Source organism: Salvelinus sp. IW2-2015, linkage group LG19, assembly GCF_002910315.2.
Source record: "Salvelinus sp. IW2-2015 linkage group LG19, ASM291031v2, whole genome shotgun sequence".
Classification (NCBI taxonomy): domain Eukaryota; kingdom Metazoa; phylum Chordata; class Actinopteri; order Salmoniformes; family Salmonidae; genus Salvelinus; species Salvelinus sp. IW2-2015.
Window position 1 is genome coordinate 36,461,171 of NC_036859.1, and position 22,265 is coordinate 36,483,435.

The following is a 22,265-nucleotide window of genomic DNA, read 5'->3' on the forward strand; positions in this document are numbered from 1 at the left end:
GTCTCACTAAGGGCTTTTGTCTGTCCTGTATTCTAACTAAGGGCTTTAGTCTGTATTTAACTAAGGGCTTATGTCCTGTATTCATTACTAAGGGCTTATGTCCTGTATTCTAACTAAGGGCTTTAATGTCCTGTATTCTAACTAAGGGCTTTATGTCCTGTATTCTAACTAAGGCTTTATGTCCTGTATTCTTACTAAGGCTTTATGTCCTGTATTCTAACTAAGGGCTTTATGTCCTGTATTCTTACTAAGGGCTTTATGTCCTGTATTCTTACTAAGGGCTTTATGTCCTGTATTCTAACTAAGGCTTTATGTCCTGTATTCTACTAAGGGCTTTATGTCCTGTATTCTAAGTAAGGGCTTTATGTCCTGTATTCTATTAAGGGCTTTATTCCTGTATTCTTACTAAGGGCTTTTTTGCCTGTATTCTAACTAAGGGCTCTATGTCCTGATTCTAACTAAGGGCTTTATGTCCTGTATCTTTACTAAGATCTTTATGTCTGTATTCTATCTAAGGGCTTTATGTCCTGTATTCTTACTGAGGGCTTATGTCTGTATTCTTACTGAGGCTTTATGTCCTGTATTCTAACTAAGGGCTTTATGTCCTGTATTCTAACTAAGGGCTTTATGGTCCTGTATTCTTACTAAAGGGCTTTATGTCCTGTATTCTAATAAGGCTTTATGTCCTGTATTCTTACTAAGGGCTTTATGTCCTGTATTCTTTATAAGGCTTTATGTCGTGTATTCTAACTAAGGGTTTATGTCCTGTTCTACTAAGGGCTTTATGTCCTGTATTCTAAGTAAGGGCTTTAGTCCTGTATTCTAATTAAGGGCTTTATGTCCTGTATTTCTAACTAAGGGCTTTATGTCCTGTATTCTTACTAAGGGCTTTATTGTCCTGTTTCTATACTAAGGGCTTTATGTCCTGTATTCTAACTAAGGGCTTTATGTCCTGTATTCTAACTAAGGGCTTATGTCCTGTATTCACTAAGGGCTTTATGTCCGTGTATCTTACTAAGGCTTTATGTCCTGTATTCTAACTTAAGGGCTTTATGTACTGTATTCTAACTAAGGGCTTTATGTCCTGTATTCTTACTAAGGGCTTTATGTCCTGTATTCTAACTAAGGGCTCTATGTCCTGTATTCTAACTAAGGGCTTTATGTCCCTGTATTTGTAACTAAGGGCTTTATGTCCTGTATTATTACTAAGGGCTTTATGTCCTGTATTCTAACTAAGGGCTTATGTCCTGTATTCTAACTAAGGCTTTATGTCCTGTATTCTAACTAAGGCTTTATGTCCTGTATTCTAACTAAGGGCTTTTATGTCCTGTATTCTAACTAAGGGTTTATGTCCTGTATTCTAACTAAGGGCTTTATGTCCTGTATTCTTACTAAAGGGCTTTATGTCCTGTATTCTAACTAAGGCTTATGTCCTGTATTCTAACTAAGGGCGTTATGTCCTGTATTCTTACTAGGGCTTTATGTCCTGTTTCTATCTAAGGGCTTTATGTCCTGTATTCTATCTAGATCTTTATGTCCTGTATTCTAACTAAGGGCTTATGTCCTGTATTCTTACTAAGGGCTTTATGTCCTGTATTCTAACTAAGGGATTTATGTCCTGTATTCTTACTAAGGGCTTTATGTCCTGTATTCTAACTAAGAGCTTTATGTCCTGTATTTCTAAACTAAGGGCTTTATGTCCTGTATTCTAACTAAGGGCTTTAATGTCCTGTATTCTTACTAAGGGCTTTTAATGTCCTGTATTCTAACTAGGGCTTTAATGTCCTGTATTCTTCTAAGGCTTTATGTCCGTATTCTTACTAAAGGGCTTTTAATGTCGCTGTTATTCTAACTAAGGCTTATTCCTGTATTCTTACTAAGGATTTATGTCCTGTATTCTAGTAAGGCGCTTTATGTCCTGTATTCTAATTAAGGGCTTTAATGTCCCTGTATTCTTACTAAGGCTTTTTGCCCTAAGTATTCCTAACTAAGGGCTATGTCCTGTATTCTAACTAAGGGCTTATTCCTGTATTCTTACTAAGATTCTTTATGTCCTGTATTCTATCTAAGGGCTTTAATGTCCTGTTTCTTACTGAGGGCTTTATGTCCTGTAATTCTTACTGAGGGCTTTATGCCTGTTCTAAACTAAGGGTAGTCCTGATTCAACTAAGCTTTCCTGTATTCTTACTAAGGGCTTTATGTCTGTACACTAAGGTTGTCCTATATTCTTACTAAGGGCTTTATGGCTTTTCCTAGCTTTATGTCTGTATCACTAAGGGCTTTGATGTTATTACTAGGCTTATCCTGTATCTAAGTAAGCTTAGTTATAGGCGCTTTTACTGGTACCTGTATTCTTACTAAGGGCTTTATGTCCTGTATTCTAAGAGAGAGAGAGAGGGTGGAGAGAGGTCAGAGAGAGGTTAGAGAGATAGAGAGAGAGAGGGTGGAGAGAGGTCAGAGAGAGGTTAGAGAGATAGAGAGAGAGAGAGGGTGGAGAGAGGTCAGAGAGAGGTCAGAGAGAGGTCAGAGAGAGCAGTTAGCTTCAACTCAGACGTCTCTTTTAGTGTCAGATAGAGAATGAAAGAAGGGCAGAGGTTCCATTGTGACCTCATCATAACAGGGTCTCACTTTGGTCCAATTCCTACAGATGAACTATTATCCAGGCAAAAACTGGTATGAGCATCAAATACCACTCAATGAGGGTATATCTTCCAATTTAATGTCAATTGCAACAAAAAACAATGTCCTGTGTATAACGTTAATATGTTCATGCTATGTTGAATCCATTTTTATTTCATTTTTTTTTTAAATGTGCCCTGATGAGAGAAGCAGCCAAGCCTAAATAACCCAATTGAATCATGTTGAATCTAGCTCTGAACATCATGTTTACTGTAACCAAAACATGAATAGCTTATCCGCTTACAGTAAATCAATAGACCAAAGGCTGCTTGATGCTGTTTACCTCTGGGAGAGTCTCCTGCAGTGTACACATGCAGCACTTCTACTGGCACATGGTTCAATAGGCTACTGCATTGGTTCATTAGGCTACTGCATTGGTTCATTAGGCTACTGCATTGGTTCATTAGGCTACTGCATTGGTTCATTAGGCTACTGCATGGTTCATCAGGCTCGCATTGTTCATTCAGCTACTGCATGGTTCATTAGGCTACTGACATTGGTTCATTAGGGCTACTGCATTGTTATTAGGCACTGCATTGTGCATTTCATTGCAAACCTACTGCATTGGTTCATTAGGCTACTGCATTGGTTCATTAGGCTACTGCATTGGTTCATTAGGCTTACTACATTGGTTCATTAGGCTACTGCATTGGTCATTAGGCTACTGCATTGGTTCATAGGCTACTGCATTGTTCATTGGCTACTGCATTGTTCATTTAGGCTACTACATCGGTTCATTCGGCTACTGCATTGGTTCATTAGGCTACTGCATTGGTTCATCAGGCTACTACTGCATTGGTTCTTAGGCTACTGCATTGGTTCATCAGGCTACTGCATTGGTATTAGGCTACTGCATTGGTTCATTCAGCTACTGCATTGGTTCATTAGGCTACGCATTGGGTTCATTAGGCTACTACATTGGTTCATTAGGCTATATGTCATGAGGCTACTTGCATTGGTTCATTAACCTACTGCATTGGTTCATTAGGCTACTGCATTGTTCATTAGGCTACGCAGTGGTTCATTAGCTACTGCATTGGTTCATTAGGCTACTTGCATTGGTTCTTAACCTACTGCAGTGTTCATTAGGCGTACTTGCATTGCGTTCATCAGGCTACTGCATTGGTTCATTAGCTATGCACTTCATAGTACTGCATGGTTCATTCGGCTAATACATTGTTCATTAGGCTACTACATTGGTTCATTAGGCTACTGCATTGTGTCATTAGGCTACGCATGGTTCATTAGGCTACTACATTGGTTCATTTAGGCTAATTGAATTTCTTAGGCTACTACATTGGTTCATTAGCTACTGCATTGGTTCATTGGGCTACTACATTGGTTCATTTAGGCTTACTACATTGGTTCATTAGGCTACTGAATTGGTTCATTAGGCTACTGCATTGGTTCATTCAGCTACTGCATTGGTCATTAGGCTACTGCATTTGGTTCAATTAGGCTACTGCATTGGTTCATTAGGCTACTGCATTGGTTCATTAGGCTACTGCATTGGTTCATTAGGCTACTGCATTGGTTCGTTAGGCTACTGCATTGGTTCATTAGGCTACTACATTGGTTCAGTCGGCTACTGCATTGGTTCATTAGGCTACTGCACATTGGTTTCATTAGGCTACTGCATGGTTATTGGCACTGCATGTTTCATTAGGCTAACGCATTGTTCAAGGCTACTGCATTGGTTCATTAAGGCTACTGCATTGTTCATTAGGCTACTGCATTGGTCATTAGGCTACTGCATTGGTTCATAGCTAATGCATGGTTTATTTTTTGTCACTAAATATCACATGATTTATTTTTTATAGCACTGCAATAAATTTGCTTTACAACTGCACATTTTCTTTGCACCACCATGACAAAATGTGTAGAATTTCAGGAAATAAGCTTTAAACCTGCAACATTCTCTCCACCAATAAGAGGGGTGTGAACCGTTTGTGTCATGAACAGTGCTTGTGCCTATAGAAATAGTTTGGCTTGCATCCAAAGAACCTTTCACATATCCACAGTTGGCATTCAGACAGCTGGAGAGTTGGACTGGCAGATCCTAGATCTGTACAGTTCACTACTACATTTCATGAACACGGTCCCAGGAATGCAATGATAGTAAAACGGAATGCCAGATAAGCCACACAAGCTGAAATCCCTGGTCTACTAAGGTATCAGTATGTAGGTCTATGTCCTTGGCTGACATCAGGTGTTCTCTACCCATGGCCCCAGGTCAGTCTCTCTCTGTATTCAGGCCTGTCTGTTAGTGTCTACCCATGGCGCCCAGCTCAGTCTCTCTCTCTTATTCAGTCTGTCTGTTAGTGTCTACCCATGGGCCCTAGTCAGTCTCTCTCTTTATTCAGTCTGTCTTGTTAGGTCTACCCATGGGCCCTAGGTCAGTCTCTCTCTTTATTCAGTCTGTCTGTTAGTATCTAACCATCGCCCTAGGTCAGTCTCTATCTTTATTCAGTCTGTCTGTTAGGTGTCTACCCATGGGCCCTAGGTCAGTCTCTATCTTTATTCAGTCTGTCTGTTAGTATCTACCATGGGCCCTAGGTCAGTCTCATCTTTATACAGTCTGTCTGTTAGTATCTACCCATGGGCCTAGGTCAGTCTCTATCTTTATTACAGTCTGTCTGTTAGTATCTACCCATGGCCCTAGGTCAGCCTGTATCTTATACAGTCTGTCTGTTAGTATCTACCCATGGGCCCTAGGTCAGTCTCTATCTTTATACAGTCTGTCTGTTAGTATCTACCATGGCCCCAGGTCAGTCTCTTCTTTATTCAGCCGTCTGTTAGTATCTACCCATGGGCCCCAGGTCAGTCTCTCTCTTTATTTCAGTCTGTCTGTTAGTATCTACCCAGTGGGCCCCAGGTCAGTCTCTATCTCATTCAGTCTGTCTGTTAGATCTACCCATGGGCCCAGGTCAGTCTCTATCTTTATTCAGTCTGTCTGTTAGTATCTACCATGGCCCCAGTCAGTCTCTATCTTATTCAGTCTGTCTGTTAGTGTCCATCTTCTATTCCCTTTTCTGGCTCTTTCTTTCGTTACCTTTTTTTCAGTTTGCCTTTAATCCTCCTGATCTCTGTATTTCAGTTTGCCATTAATCTTCCTGATCTCTGTATTTCAGTTTGCCATTAATCTTCTCTGATCTCCGTATTTCAGTTTGCCTTTAATCCTCCTGATCTCCGTATTTCAGTTTGCCATTAATCCTCCTGATCTCTGTTTTCAGTTTGCCATTAATCCTCCGATCTCTGTATTTCAGTTTGCATTAATCATCCTGATCTCTATATTCAGTTTGCCATTAATTCTCTGATCTCTTTATTTCAGTTTGCCATTAATCCTCCTGATCTCCGTATTTCAGTTTGCCATAATCCTCCTGATCTCGTATTTCAGTTTGCCATTAATCCTCCTGATCTCTTTATTTCAGTTTGCCATTTATCCTCCTGATCTCTGTGTTTTCTGTGTCTGGCAACCTTTCACTCTTTCTTACATGATCAAACACTATCTCCCACTTTCACACAGTCGGCTGTCTGTCTGTCTGGCTGCCTGCCCCACTCCCCATCACTCTCTCTCCCTCTCTCATAATGCCCAGGCCAGGGCTGCTTCTCCAGAGGAGCCTAAACCCATTAGCTGCATGTGACTGAAACAAACACCAATGAAAGAAAAGGCTGAGGCTCATGCCATCTTTCCCAGGAGCAAGAAGAGAAAGTGTTGATAAACTAATAATCTCTCTCTCTCTGTCTGTCTGTCTGTCTGTCTGTCTGTCTGTCTGTCTGTCTGTCTGTCTGTCTGTCTGTCTGTCTGTCTGTCTGTCTGTCTGTCTTGTCTGGTCTGTCTGTCTGTTCTGTCTGTCTTGTCTGTCTGTCTGTCGTCTGTCTGTCTGTCTGTCTGTCGTCTGTCTGTCTGTCTGTCTGTCTGTCTTGTCTGTCTGTCTGTGTCTGTCTGTCTGTCTGTCTGTCTGTCTGTCTGTCTGTCTGTCTGTCTGTCTGTCTGTCTGTCTGTCTGTCTGTCTGTCTGTCTGTCTGTCTGTCTGTCTGTCTGTCGTCTGTCTGTCTGTCTGTCTGTCTGTCTGTCTGTCTGTCTGTGTGTTGTGTGGTGTGTGTGTGTGTGTGTGTGTGTTTGTTTGTGTGGAGGAATGGAAGGTGAGACTAATGTGTATTGGGAATGTGAGGATAAAGAAACATGGATAATCACCAAGCAGAGAAAGGCTTTCTCAACATTCCACAGATTTCACAACACACTGTGTGCCCTCAGGCCCTACTCCACCACAACAACTAAATCCATGTGTATGTATAGTGCGTATTGTTATCGTATGTGTGTGTGTGTATGCATGTGTCAATGCCAATGTTTGTGTTGCTTCACAGTCCCCGCGTTCCATTAAGGTGGGTTTTTATAATCTGTTTTTTAAATCTAATTTTACTGCTTGCGTCAGTTACTTGATGTGGAATAGAGTTCCATGTTGTCATGGCTCTATGTAGTACTGTGTGCCTCCCATAGTCTGTTTTGGACTTGGGGACTGTGACCTCTTGTGGCATGTCTTGTGGGGTATGCATGGGTGTCCAAGCTGTGTGCCAGTAGTTTAGACAGACAGCTCGGTGCATTCAGCATGTCAATACCTCTCATAAATAAAAGTAGTGATGAAGTCAATCTCTCTTCCACTTTCAGCCAGGAGAGAATGACATGCATATTATTAATATTAGCTCTCTGTATATCCAAGGGCCAGCCGTGCTGCCCTGTTCTGAGCCAATTGCAATTTTCCTAAGTCCTTTTTTTGTGACACCTGACCACACGACTGAACAGTAGTCAAGGTGCGACAAAACTAGGGCCTGTAGGACCTGCCTTGTTGATAGTGTTGTTAAGAAGGCAGAGCATCGCTTTATTATAGACAGACTTCTCCCCATCTTAGCTACTACTGCATCGATATGTTTTAACCATGACAGTTTACAATCTAGTGTTATTCCAAGCAGTTTAGTCATCTGAACTTGCTAATTTTCCACATTATTTATTACAAGATTTAGTTGAGGTTTAGGGTTTAGTGAGTGTTTTGTTCCAAATACAATGCTTTTAGTTTTAGAAATATTTAGGACTAACTTATTCCTTGCCACCCAATCTGAAACTAACTGCAGCTCTTTGCTGAGTGTTGCAGTAATTTCAGTCGCTGTAGTAGGTGACGTGTATAGTGTTGTGTCATCCGCATACATAGAAACTCTGGCTTTACTCAAAGTCAGTGGCATGTCGTAAGTAAAAATTGAAAAAAGCAAAGGGCCTAAACAGCTACCCTGTGGAATTCCTGATTCTAACTGGATTATATTTGATAGGCTTCCATTAAAGAACACCCTCTGTGTTCTGTTAGACAAGTAACTCTTTATCCACATTATAGCAGGGCCTGTAAAGCCATAACACATACATTTTTCCAGCAGCAGACTATGATCAATAATGTCAAATGCTGCATTGAAGTCTAACAAGACAGCCCCCACAATTTTATCATCAATTTCTCTCAGCCAATCATCAGTAATTTAATTTAATGTAAGTGCTGTACTTGTTGAGTGTCCTTACCTATAAGCATGCTGAAATTCTGTTGTCAATTTGTTTATTGTAAAATAGCATTGTATCTGGTCAGAAGTTTAATAAGGGTTGGTAACAGGCTGATTGGTTGGCTATTTGAGCCAGTAAAGGGGGATTTTCTATTCTTGGGTAGCGGAATGACTTTAGCTTCCCTCCAGGACTGAGGGCACATGCTCTCTAGTTGGCTTAAATTGAAGATGTGGCAAATAGGAGTGGCAATATCGTCTGCTATTATCCTCGGTAATTTTTCATCTAGATTGCCAGACTCTGGTGGCTTGTCATTGTTGATAGACAACAATACTTTTTTCACCTCTTCCACACTGGCTTTACGGAATTTAAAAGTACAATTCTTGTCTTCCATAATTTGGTCCGATATACTTGGATGTGTAGTGTCAGCGTTTGTGGCTGGCATGTCATCCCTAAGTTTGCTTATCTTGCCAATGAAAAAGTAATTAAAGTAGTTTTCAATATCTGTCACGCCCTGGCCTTAGTTATCTTTGTTTTCTTTATTATTTTGGTTAGGTCAGGGTGTGACATGGGGGCTTTATGTGTTTTGTCTAGTCTAGGGGTTTTGTATGTTTATGGGGTGTTTTCTAGTCTAGGTGTTTGTATGTCTATGGTTGACCAGATTGGTTCTCAATTAGAGGCAGCTGTTTATCATTGTCTCTGATTGGGAACCATATTTAGGCAGCCATATTCTTTAGGGATTTCGTGGGTTATTGTCTATGTGTAAGTTGCCTGTGTCTGCACTTTTCGTATATAGCTTCACGTTCGTTTTGTTGTTTTTTGTATAGTTTGTCAAGTGTTCTTCGTTTTGGTAAATAAATAGAAGAATGTATTACTATCACGCTGCGCCTTGGTCCTCCTCTCTTCCTCCATACGACGAATGTGACAATATCAGTGGGCTTTGTGATGAATGAGCCATCTGATTCAATGAATGAAGGAGCCGAGTGGTCATATAAGGTGCCCCAAAGCGTCTTACTATCATTCTTTATATAATTTATCTTTGTTTCATAGTGTAGTTTATCTTTATTTTTATTTAGTTTAGTCACAAGATTTCTTAAATGTGCAGTACGTTTGCCAATCATTTGGGCTGCCAGACTTAATTGCAAAACCTTTTGCCTCATCCCTCTCAACCATACCATTTTTTCAATTCCTCATCAATCCAAGGGGATTTAACAGTTTTTACAGTCATTTTCTTAATGGGTGCGTGCATATTAGTAACTGGAATAAGTAGTTTCATAAATGCATCAAGTGCAGCGTCTGGTTGCTCCTCATTACACACCACAGACCAGCAAATATTCTTTACATCATCAATCAATCAAATTTATTCATAAAGCCCTTCTTACATCAGCTGATGTCACAAAGAGCTGTACATATGAATCACTACAAAACGTATCGTAAGACCTCTTATACACTATATTAGGCCCAGCATTTGGAACTTTGGTTTTCCTAGATATAGCTATTATATTGTGATCACTACATCCTATGGATTTGGCTACTGCTTTAAAGCAAATATCTGCAGCGTTAGTAAACATGTGATCAATACATGTTGTCATGACGTTGCCTGCGTGGGTATAGCAAACCCCATCCCCCTCTCCCTGCCTCCCCCTTTCCTCCTTCAACCCATGCTGTGATCACAGAGAGACGTTGTAAATTCCTGAGGATCTCCTCATGGCTAAACAGTATTAAGAGAGAGGGTAAACTTTCAGGACAAAGGAATTCTCTTCCACCTCACAGAACTTGAGGTACGAACAGATTTCATGTTCCGGAAAAAGTATTAAAGGCCGGTGGRSAGTCCAGCTATTAACATGTCCATTKGTCMCCATGTGAGAAACTCAGGAGAGACTGTGGGACCACATTACCATACCGCTGTTTATATAATAACCTCAGATATGAGGTTTACATCTGTGTGTTGTATAAAATGAATGAGTGAGTATGATACTGTTTGTATAATTGTGTARTATGATTTTGGACTGTTTAATTAAGAAAAGTACAAATACCTTCTTGATTTGAACTAAATCCAAGGACCGCCCTGATCCCAGTATGGGTCAGAGACCATGGGACCACCCCTCTCTGCTATCTGAATAAAAGCCAACTTTAAGAAATTACCAATGGAGACCATGTTTCTCTCAATCACGAGAGGACAAAGGTTTGAGACCAGACTGCTGAATCTTTTAACCATCCCACGTTGTTAAACTCTTAGACTATCGATACCGACAGAATAAGAACAAGTCTTTGATATTGACTTCTAGTCTGCAGCTAGGAATTCGGTATCATTGAACGCGAAGAAAGACAACCGCCGAAACAATCATTCTAAAAACGAATGTCCCTCTGAACAATCCACAACCGAGACAGAACTTCACTCCAACCAAAACGAACTTCTCTCCAACGACCAAGGCGACACACACACTGGACGTAACTATATATATATTGATTGCAATTGTTCCCGAATGAGTGAGCGTTCATGTATAAGGATTAGCATGTCAATTGTTATAGTTATGGACTCTGTAGTGAATTCTTAGTCGAACGCAACTTTCCCTTTGTCTAACAGCCGCCATGCCGGTTTAGCCCACTAGGGCATATTTTCTCCCATCATTTCATGTAACTATTTTAAGTTTGTTTGTTTTGCATTTCTGTGAATTAATTAGTTAGTAATAAATAAATGATTTAAGACAATTGATGTATGGATGACTCATAGTGAAGACTGGGTTCGTGCAGATCAGCGATTTACGACGTTTGGAATGAGACTGACGTAAGGTAGAGTAAATCAATCATTAATTAGAAGACCATTGATCAGATATGAAATATCTGAAAGGTTATATTGGGAAATGATAACTTTGTAATCTAATAACTTTCCCTGGTGCCCTCGAATTCATTGTTAATTAGTTACGTTATTACTAAAGTGATCGCGTAATCCCTAATTACAGGAATCTATGATAAAACTAAAAGTCTTCAATTTAACGATGCCAAAGACACGACAATGTTGATGATTTAATTCCTGTGCTGTTTGTAACTACCCTGGTAGGTTGACTGACAACCTGATACAGGTTGCAGACACTGGTTACAGTTTGAAGATTTTGCCTGAGTGGGCAGCTTGATGATAGCCAGTCAATATTTAAATCACCCAGAAAATATACTTCTCTGTTGATATCACATACATTATCAAGCATTTCACACATATTATCTAGATATTATTAGCACTTGGTGGTCTATAGCAGCTTCCCACAAGAATGGGCTTTAGGTGAAGCAGATGAACCTGTAGCCATATTACCTCAACAGTATTTAACATTAGATCATCTCTAAGTTTTACAGGAATGTGGTTCTGAATATAGACCACAACACCGCCTCCGTTGGCATTTCTGTCTTTTCGGTAGATGTTATAACCATGTATTGCTACCACTGTATCATCAAAGGTATTATCTAAGTGACTTTCAGAGATAGTCAGAATATGAACGTAATCTGTTACAAGCAAGTAACAGATGAAATTCATGTAACCAGTCTAATTCAAACAAATTCATTACCAAACAGCCATTATACTCTCAACCAATATGTCATAGGCTTAACAGACTCTTTATGATAATGGCCTCAAAGCCAATGCTCTCATTCTGCATATCCTCCAAAAAAGCACACTGGAATCATTTACATTTTGATTAGGTTTACAAAAAACCTGGTCTCTATTGGTTTATTTAATCCTTGGGGTGAATAGATTGCTTGGGATGTACATCCAAAGATTTGGCCTACAAAACTCTCCTAAAAAGGAAGAGAGAGAGACCGTGCAGAGGGATTCTCTTAGATCTTTGACACGTCTGAACTATAGTTGTGAAACTGAATCCACAGGCCTATTCTAAAAGTCATGCTGCTGCTAATCACTAGACGACTATGCCACATCCATTTGTGGGAATGTCAAATGAGTTTTAATGCGCCCTCGGGACATTCTGAAATTCTGAACAGGAACCAGCTCTTTAAAAACCAGTGGAAGCAGTTAATTTTGCAGCCAATTAAAGGTCATCTCACTGATGGCTTTTAATACCAATGTCCTCCATTAAACGGGTGTCAGAGAGCAAAGTGAACTTTACAAAATAAAGTATATTGGGCTTGAAATCCGATGTCTTCAAAAGCAACTCCAAGATCGATAATGCTTCCCTCTGTGCATGACCTGGATTTGATTATTTGTGATTAAACCTTTATTTTATTAGGGAGTCATACTGAGACTACGGTCTGTTTTACAGATGAGCACTGAATTACAGCAATTACAGAAATACACACATCAAATACCAATCGCAAGTAGAAAGAAAGGGTTGATAGCCGTGATCTTTTGCTAAACCGGGACCGTACATTAGCTGTCTGCAACAGCAGGGGTCTTTTTGTATTTTCAGGCTGAACCCTAATCCAATGACCTACAGATGGGCCTCTGTTTGATCCCCTTCCGTCGCAGATCTAAACTTGACTGGGTAAGTGTGATCAAGCACCATGGAAGATCTTACCCCATTGCAGAGACCTATCAAAACCTTTCAGATCGGTTAAGAGGTTTCAACAAGAGACTAAAGCAAAGGGTGGCTAACCCTGGACATGGAATACCTGGGAGAGCAGGTATGTGCAATTTAGCCAATCACTGATATTCACAAAGGCCGCGGCCCTTGCAGAGCAAGGGGAACCACTACTTCAAGGTCTCAGAGCAAGTGATGTCACCGATTGAAAGGCTATTAGCGCGCACCACCGCTAACTAGCTAGCCATTTCACATCCGTTACACCTGTTTAGAACTAAATGTTGCTGTACCTGCAGCACTCCACAATAGAGCTCCTGGCTTAGTGATATGGGCTTGGGAATTGTTTTTGGATCAGCTCGGGCAACAGCTTTGAGATGATCTTGCATGTGTGCTAAAGGCATGACTAAAACGGACTAAACTTACAGTATGTAGTTTTGCCTAAATGAATAAAGCTCAGGGACAAACTAACATGCTGGAATTATTGTGTAGACACAGCACTCGCATTTAAGTGGGAGTAAAGTGGACTTGAAATTCAAAGTGGTCTTTTATAATTCATTCATGACTAACTAGATGTTTGTACACACTTGCACCTTGAAATGTGACATATTTGTTGTATTTCCTAATGCACCGATCTACTCACGCAGCAAACCATTTTTGAACCATGCAGGCAAAGGTTTTATTTAAAAWWWTTTTTTTTACAGCAAACACATTCCTCAAAAATGAAGTGTAGAGGCCTACAGTGTGAATACAATAGACATGAGCTGTTTTCGATGGACAGTAGTGTTGGTTAATCACGGACAGTATTTTTAATAATAAACAAATACAACCATCGACTGTTTCATTGTTGGTGGGCTCCATGCGCATTTGCGCAGAGTTGCCAGAGCAACTACAATGTCAATGAGCAAACAGTCGGTGGCTGTAACCTATTAAATTAACGTTTATTAAAGGAGTAATGGATTTCAGCAAACAAAGAAAGGCACGCAACTATAGAGGACAGAAATAGGTAGTCTACAAGGTAAACATTTCATAATAAAGTATTGACCTTGTGCGAATCGATGTAGTCAGAGCTGAATTCCTCAAAGTCTGGTCTCTGCTCTTCTCCGTTGGTGAAGTTCATCAGAAACTTCCTTCACAATGGAGGTGAGTTTAGACAGCTAGGTCTGTGGAAACTATCCATACGCATCCGAATAGAGGATAGCTCTAAAGTCACTTATGTAGATCAAAATACAGTACGGTAAACTACACAACTTTGCTGTGGCGAAGCAGCTTTATCCTACTGTTTGTGTTGACGGGATTTATTTGGGCCCTTTTCCATGCACATGGCCTGATTCAAAGCGCGGGAAGCGCACTGTCAGGACTTCAACAACTGAGACAGGTCTACAATAACATGTTTGATTGATAAACGTGTCAAATGTAAACCAAAAGTGTTCCTTTCAAACAAACAGTCATGAGTCACAGCCAGGTCCCTTAGTCTATAGGCTACTCACCTGAACTCGGGCGCGGAATTTGTCTTCAGCCCATAGAACCCTGCAGACAAGGTGAGTAGCCAGTGCGGTACGAAATTCCCATGCTCGCATTCCAGGTAAGGCGCAGACCACTTGATTTGACTTTTGTCGAGAATGTAGCCATTTTGAGTGGCTACAGGGTCTCGGCTCGACGCCCTTCTCTGCATGTACGTTTTTTTTCGGTCCCTGAACTCGTTAAACCACTCAGAATCCGGGCTCCTGTTCTTGAGATGGTGGTGAGCGGAGTTGGAAAGGTCCTGGAGAACCACTTCCCCTTCAGTTCTTGTCGCTTGAAGGAAAAGATGGGGACCCGGCGTCGGAGCATCAGTATGGAATGTAACCACTGCCCTGTGAATTTTGGGGTCCCCCTCGAGAATACTCCGAACCAGTGCGTGGTACCAATGAATATCCCTCCGAAGGCTGTGCTCTCTTGACCTGTTGGCTTGTAAAATCATGTTCAGAAAGTTGGTTGCGTGCGCCATGGTGTCCAGCACGCTATGGAGAAAATAGTATGAGGCCACATTGGTTCCACCGCGGAGGCTACTCAACTCATACCTCCTAGAACAGTTGACTTGTTCAAGAGCCGACGAGTCTCCCGTGTGCAGGAAAGCTGTTACCACCCTAGGCAGGTCCTCTTCGATTTTGTGCGCCACAATGGTGCGCTCCGTGAAGGGTCCTGGGTAATAAGTTGGATGGTGCATCGATTCCTTGTTGATATTTTGAGTGCTGTACATAGTGGGGTTCTTCGATCGTATTTCAGCGTCTTTATCGTTATCCGACCATTCCACATACCCATAATTAGATCCGAAAACGAATCCCATTTGCAGAAGCAGGTGAATAAGAAAAAAAGCCATACCGTGACTGCTTTTACCGAAAGAGTGAAGAATCAGTTTGCTCTCCATTGAGCATAACCGAAACCAACCACTTGCGCGCAGTGACTAAATTGATAGCCTAATGGACACCTACTAGGAGATGAATTAGTATGATCCCAATTCAATACCGTAAGGTGCCATTAAACGATACTATCAAAAGCTGTAGGCTACTTGCTCACATGCTCGTCTTTGATAGAGAGACGCTTCCTCAACAGCCGTTCACGCTCTGCAACCGAGCGTCAGCCAATCCTCTTACTGCCAAGACAGGTTTAGTTATTGCAGCGGTGAGCTCCGGTGGTCGCTTTACATGGGCGAGTTAACACTCAAGCCGCCAGTATCAACCCTCCTAGTGCAGGCTGTAGAATTAGAGTGAAAACAGAGGGGAGGCTGGAGCAAATTGCTTTCAAAATCCCATCCCTCCCAATATCGCATAGGTGAGGTGTCTTTGGCTTCGTTTAGACAGGCAGCCCAATTCTGATATTTTTCCCACTAATTGGTAATTTGACCAATCAGATCAGCTCTGAAAAAGATCTGCTGTGAAAATTTCTGATGTAATTGGTCAAAATACCAATTAGATGGGGTCCCGTGTGGCTCAGTTGGTAGAGCATGGCGCTTGCAACGCCAGGGTTGTGGGTTCATTCCCCACGGGGGGACCAGGATGAATATGTATGAACTTTCCAATTTGTAAGTCGCTCTGGATAAGAGCGTCTGCTAAATGACTTAAATGTAAATGTAAAAAAATATCAGACTTGGGCTGCCTGTGTGAATGCAGCCGTAGACAGGCGTGTGTGACTGCTATTGCTGCCAATCGTCTTTGAGAGGTGGGATAATATGGGTGGAGCGAGCTGCCGGGAGCTGTCCGGTCCTGAAAGTAGCGCGTGAGGAGGGGAAAGAACCGTGACGGATTTATGCATGACTGCTAAAGTGAAACGTGCAGGGTTTTAATTGGGCTTTTGTAGGTGATGGAATAATCCCTATTATTTTTGTATTTGCCATGGTCACTGTCCAGTAGTCTAATGTCCCACAGTTTTAACATAGCCCATATCTTTAGTTAATAATGAGAAAAATGCATGAGCGTGTAGCTCATTTGGTAGAGCATGGCGCACGCAACACCAGGGTTGTGGGTTCTATTCCCACGGCCACTAGTATGAAGATGTATGCGTTCACTTCTGTAAATCGGTCTGGATGACAGCGTCTGCTAAATGACTGAAATGTTATAGTGTCATGCTTTCTCTGTACCCTACGGGTGTGCCTGTGTTTCTAAATACAGCTGTGCCTCGTTGTGTTGTGGGCTTTATCAAGAGCCAGTTCCAGGAGAGCTGCCTGCCACCTGGGGTTACGTGCTGTTACCATGGTGACAGAGGTTACGACCGTAAAGGCCCCAAATGCACTGTTCCGAGATAGAGAGAATGGAGAACATAGTGAAATGCATAACAATGTACTAATAAAGGTAATTGGTTATGATTAGCACAGAGCAAAGAAAAATCTTCAAAGGACTGAAAATGAATCACTTCAGTAATCATTTTAGATTACTGTTGAAAGAAAGCATCCAATTTGTCTGGATTGTTTGTTTCTATGTTCTATTCATTCCATTTCTATGCTGCTGACTGCAGTACAGACTACAAGTCAGCGTTCTTGTTTCTCACCACCTACACCTTTATCCAAATCCTCCTATAATCACAGATTACTGTAGCCATGCTGTACCCTAGTGATATCATATCTATTCATTCCATTTCTATACAGAGTATTTCCCAGTGCATACAAGCATCCCCCTCCATTTAATCTTCCTCTCCTGTAAGCACTACAACCTCTTATGGCCTGATGAATATTTCATGGCCGTCTTGTACATCTTCTACATGCCTTACGACTGGGGCCTTCCTGACAGCAGCAGTAGCAGCGCTACTAGTAAAGCGTTCACCTTCACTCTCAGGCTTGCGTCCCAAATGGCACCCTATTCCCTACAAAGTGCACTTCTTTTGACCCCCCCCCCCCCCTAACCCATAGGGATGCACTATATAGGGAATAGGGTTCCATTTGGGACTCTATGTTCCCAAAGGATTCTTTAGATCCCCCCCCCAAAACAACAGATTTCATCTGATTGTGACACGGCTGGTTTTTAGAAGAAGTAATTGCGGCAGCTAGGTCTGCAGTATTTGGGGTGAGTTACACAACGCAGTGTGAGGCAATCCTACGCTCCAAGGAGTGGGTGCTCCTGATTATACACTGAGCAACTCTGAAGATGGGATCTTTACATTATGTATACAATTAATATCTGTTCTATGTTCATAAATCATAATACATACTTTTGCAATGTTGATGTCAAAGAATAAGAAAGACAAACCTCAGCCCTAAACCACCAGACTAAAGAGACACTCCCTTTTATGATATAAATAACATTGGAAAGAACAGGACTTACTGGAGCTACCTGCCTCTGACCTGTATTCTACAAAAGGTCATTTTCAACAAAGTTTGAATGTAATTAAAATATGTCATTGAAATGTTCAAGTCAAACACCATTTCAAAAGCAGTTTTAAACAGCTTCAGTAAGTCAGTCTTTTCAGTAGTGGAAATATGCCCCGATCACTTGATTGCTCTGGAGCAGGTTTTCATCAAGGATCTCTCTGTACTTTGCTCTGTTCATCTTTGCCTCGAGCCTGACTAGTCTCCCAGTCCCTGCCGCTTTCTGAAAAACATCCCCACAGCATGACGCTGCCACCACCATGCTTCACCGTAGGGATGGTGCCAGGTTTCCTCCAGACGTGATGCTTGACATTCAGGCCAAAGAGTTGAATATTGGTTTCATCAGACCAGAGAATCTTGTTTCTCGTGGTCTGAGAGTCTTTAGGTGCCTTTTGGCAAACTCCAAGCGGGCTGTCATGTGCCTTTTCCTGAGATGTGGCTTCCGTCTGGCCACTCTACCATAGAGGCCTGGTTGGTGGGGTGCTGCAGAGATGGTTGTCCTTCTGGAAGGTTCTCCCATCTCCACAGGGGAACTCTAGAGCTCTGTCAGAGTGACCATCGGGTTCTTGGTCACCCCCCTGACAAAGGCCCTTCTTCCCCGATTGCTCAGTTTGGCCGGGCGGCCAGCTCTAGGAAGAGTAGTGGTGGTTCCAAACTTCTTCCATTTAAGAATGATGGAGGCCACTGTGTTCTTGGGGACCTTCAATGCTGCATAAATATTTTGTGCCTTGACACAATCCTGTCTTGGGGCTCTACGGAAAATTCCTATGACCTCATGGCTTAGTTTTTGCTCTGTCATGCACTGACAACTGTGGGATCTTATGTAGACAGGTGTGGGCCTTTCCAAATCATGTCCAATCAATTGAATTTACCACAGGTGGTCTCCAATCAAGTTGTAGAAACATCTCAAGGATGATCAATGGAACCAGGATTTACTTGAGCTCAATTTCGAGACTCATAGCAACGGGTCTTATTGCTTATGTAAATAAGGTATTTCAGTTTTTTATTTTTAATACATTTGCAAAAATGTGTTTTCGCTTTGTCATTATGGGGAATTGTGATGTCATTATGGGGAATTGTGATGTCATTATGGGGAATTGTGATGTCGTTATGGGGAATTGTGATGTCATTATGGGGAATTGTGATGTCATTATGGGGAATTGTGTGTAGAGGATTGTTTTTATTCAATACATTTTAGAATAAGGCTGTAACGTAACAAAGTGGAAAAAGTAAAGGGGTATGAATACTTTCCGAAGGCCCTGTATGTTCCAGCCCCCTTGTAATGACCTGGGTGTCGGGGGGTGAGAAATCAGACGCAGGAACAGCAGAGCTTCAATACGGTGATATTTAATGCCCAACCGGCAAACCAAAATGTCCAACACGGACTTACTGGGTGTCATAAACACCTGTCTACAAACACGGGAGACAAACCCAGTACACAATACAATAAACCACTCCCGAAATCCACAGCTACAGACGAACAATCCCGCACAAAGAAGCATACAGGCTGGCTGACTAATAAAGCCACACTAATTACCAATTACCTCAAACCAGGTGATACAAATAAACACATAAGGAGGGGGAGGAAAAAGAGTCAGTGGCAGCTAGTAGGCCGGTGACGACGACCGCCGAGCGCCACCCGAACGGGAAGGAGAGCCTGCCTCGGTTGAAGTCGTGACACCCCTTGACCATCCGCTCAAGAAACATTTGATCTGCGGCTGAATCTAGTTGATGATCCCTGGTCTAGATGGTCTACTTATTAGGAATATTTTTTATCTAGCGCATATATATGCATATATATTTTATTTTATCAACAGTCCAGTTGACCAAAATACACAAGTACTGTATATCACATTTGTGAAGTAGGAAGGGACATACACAGATAGCCAGGAACATAAATTCAAAGTAATGTGGTAAACATTCTCAAACATTCATTTTGGTGGGTACGGTCAAAGCAGGCCCCCAACAGTGATCAATCACTATGTCCAGTCCAACTGCAGGGGATTCATTAAAAGAGCTGGGAAGTGTGTGTGCCGATGTTATTTACTGACAGACATGTCTATAGAGGGTATCAACAAACCTTTCCATCTGTTATTTACTGACAGACATGTCTATAGAGGGTACTCAACAACCTTTCCATCTGTTATTTACGACAGACATGTCTATAGAGGGTATCAACAAAACCTTTCCATCTGTTATTTACTGACAGACATGTCGTATTAGAGGTATGCAACACAACCTTCTCCATCTGTTATTTACTGACAGACATGTCTATAGAGGTATCAACAAACCTTTCCATCTGTATTACTGACAGACATGTCTTATAGAGGGTATCAACAAAACCTTCCATCTGTTATTTACTGACAGACATGTCTATAGAGGGTTCAACAAACCTTTCCATCTGTTATTTACTGACAGACATGTTATAGAGGGTATCAAACAAACCTTTCCATCTGTTTTACTGACAGACATGTCTATAGAGGTATCAACAAACCTTTCCATCTGTTATTTACTCAGACATGTCTATAGAGGGTATCAACAAACCTTTCCATCTGTTATTTACTGACAGACATGTCTATAGAGGGTATTCAAACAAACCTTTCCATCTGTTTTTACTGACAGACATGTTAAAGGGTATCAACAAACCTTTCCATCTGTTATTTACTGACAGACATGTCTATAGAGGGTATCAACAAACCTTTCCATCTTTATTTACTGACAGACATGTCTATAGAGGGTATCAACAAACCTTTCCATCTGTTATTTACTGACAGACATGTCTATAGAGGTATCAACAAACCTTTCCATCTGTTATTTACTGACAGACATGTTATAGAGGGTTATCAACAAACCTTTCCACTGTATTTACTGACAGACATGTCTATAGAGGTATCAACAAACCTTTTCCATCGTTATTTACATGACAGGACATGTCTATAGAGGGTATCAACAAACCTTTCCATCGGTTATTTACTGACAGACATGTCTATAGAGGGTATCAACAAACCTTTCCATCTGTTATTTAGACAAGAGAGCAAGAGGAGTTTTGATCAGTATTGGAGCATTGTTCTGTAGGACTTCTGAACATTTACTTCATAATAATGTATATTTTATTTACATTCATTAATCTAATTGAGATTGTACATGTCGTTTTAAGAGGAGGCACATCCCAATTCATTTTTACTTGAGTCATACGCTATCAAGGAATCAAGCAGATGCTAATTTAATGTATTAGATGATTATGAATGAATGAATATGATTCTATATTCAGGTTTTTTCTTGATCAAAAGGGGGCTTAGGTGGTGAACATGGCCTGGGGTGTGGCATGGGCCCGGTCGGGCTGTCAGCGAAGCAGAATATTTGCGTTTTTAAGACAATTTCACAATTTTCTCCATGGATAGACATTTTTGCAGTTTGAAAGCTAATTTCCTGAAATTCTACACATTTTGCCGTGGAGCCGAGAGAAAATGTTGCGGTTTTAAAGCTAATTTCATGCGATTCTACATAGCAAAATGCATAGAATTGCAGGAAATTCGATTTAAAACTGAGACTAAATATATATATTTTTTAAACTGAGACAAAAGGTTGCAGTTTAAAGCAAATTCTATGCATTTTGCCATGGCTAATGCTGTGTTTTAATGCTCAAACATAATAACAAAATCAATACTGCTAAATTCATTGTTTCTGGAATGTTCTAATCTCCCTGCCAAGCTTTTATTTTGGTGATTGTTATTTATTTATTTTACCCTTATTTTACCAGGTAAATTGACTGAGAAAATATTCTCATTTACAGCAACGACCTGGGAAATAGTTACAGGGGATGAATGAGCCAATTAGAAGCTAGATAGTTTCCAAATTTTCTATTATAAAAATATACAGTTGAAGTCGGAAGATTACATATACCTTAGCCAAATACATTTAAACTCGGTTTTTGCACAATTCCTGACATTTAATCCCAGTAAAAATTCCCTGTTTTAGGCCAGTTAGGATCACCACATTATTTTAAGAATGTTAAATGTCAGAATAATAGTAGAGAGAATGATTTATTTCAGCTTTTATTTCTTTCATCACATTCCGAGTGGGTCAGAAGTTTACACACACTCAATTAGTATTTTGTAGCATTGCCTTTAAATTGTTTAACTTGGGTAAAACATTTTGGGTAGCCTTCCACAAGCTTCCCACAATAAGTTGGGTTTGTAGCGCTCCTTGTTCGCACACACTTTTCAGTTCTGCCCACAAATGTTTCAATGGGATTTGGTCAGGGCTTTGTGATGGCCACTCCATACTGTCAGGACCCGTGCGAGAAACAGTCACTAAATCGGCAGAACCAGAAGATGAGGCAGACACAGCAGTACTAGAGATGGTGGTTTAAAAAAAATTGATATCTTACAAAATACAAAGAAAATCCACAAAGGGTAAAAACAGCAAGGGAAAAAAACCTCAAAAGACTAATACAAATACAAAAGAACAAAACCAGAGAACCTCTGGAAAATCCAACAAGAGAAAAAATTATAGTTCACAACAAGGCTTGGGCTGGGCTGGGTGCTAACATACAAACACTGAGCAAGGAACTGAGGACACAACAGGGATTAAATACTAACAAGGGAACGACATACAGGTGCAAACAATAATTAGAGCAAGGGAAAAACAAAAGGTACAAAAAGGGGCAATGGGGACATCTAGTGACAAA

At 41.0% G+C, this 22,265-nt stretch overlaps 1 protein-coding gene across 1 annotated transcript in view; it reads right to left on the reverse strand.

The window, feature by feature from the left end:
- The window catches only part of LOC111979703 (metabotropic glycine receptor-like), a 148,834-nt gene extending 133,139 nt beyond the window's left edge, over positions 1 to 15,695 (reverse strand). The window contains 2 exon segments of the mRNA XM_070449019.1: positions 14,226 to 15,118; positions 15,120 to 15,695. Coding sequence (XP_070305120.1) covers positions 14,226 to 15,118; positions 15,120 to 15,152 — 926 coding nt within the window. The 5' untranslated portion in view covers positions 15,153 to 15,695.
- Between the last annotated feature and the right edge of the window lie 6,570 nt (positions 15,696 to 22,265).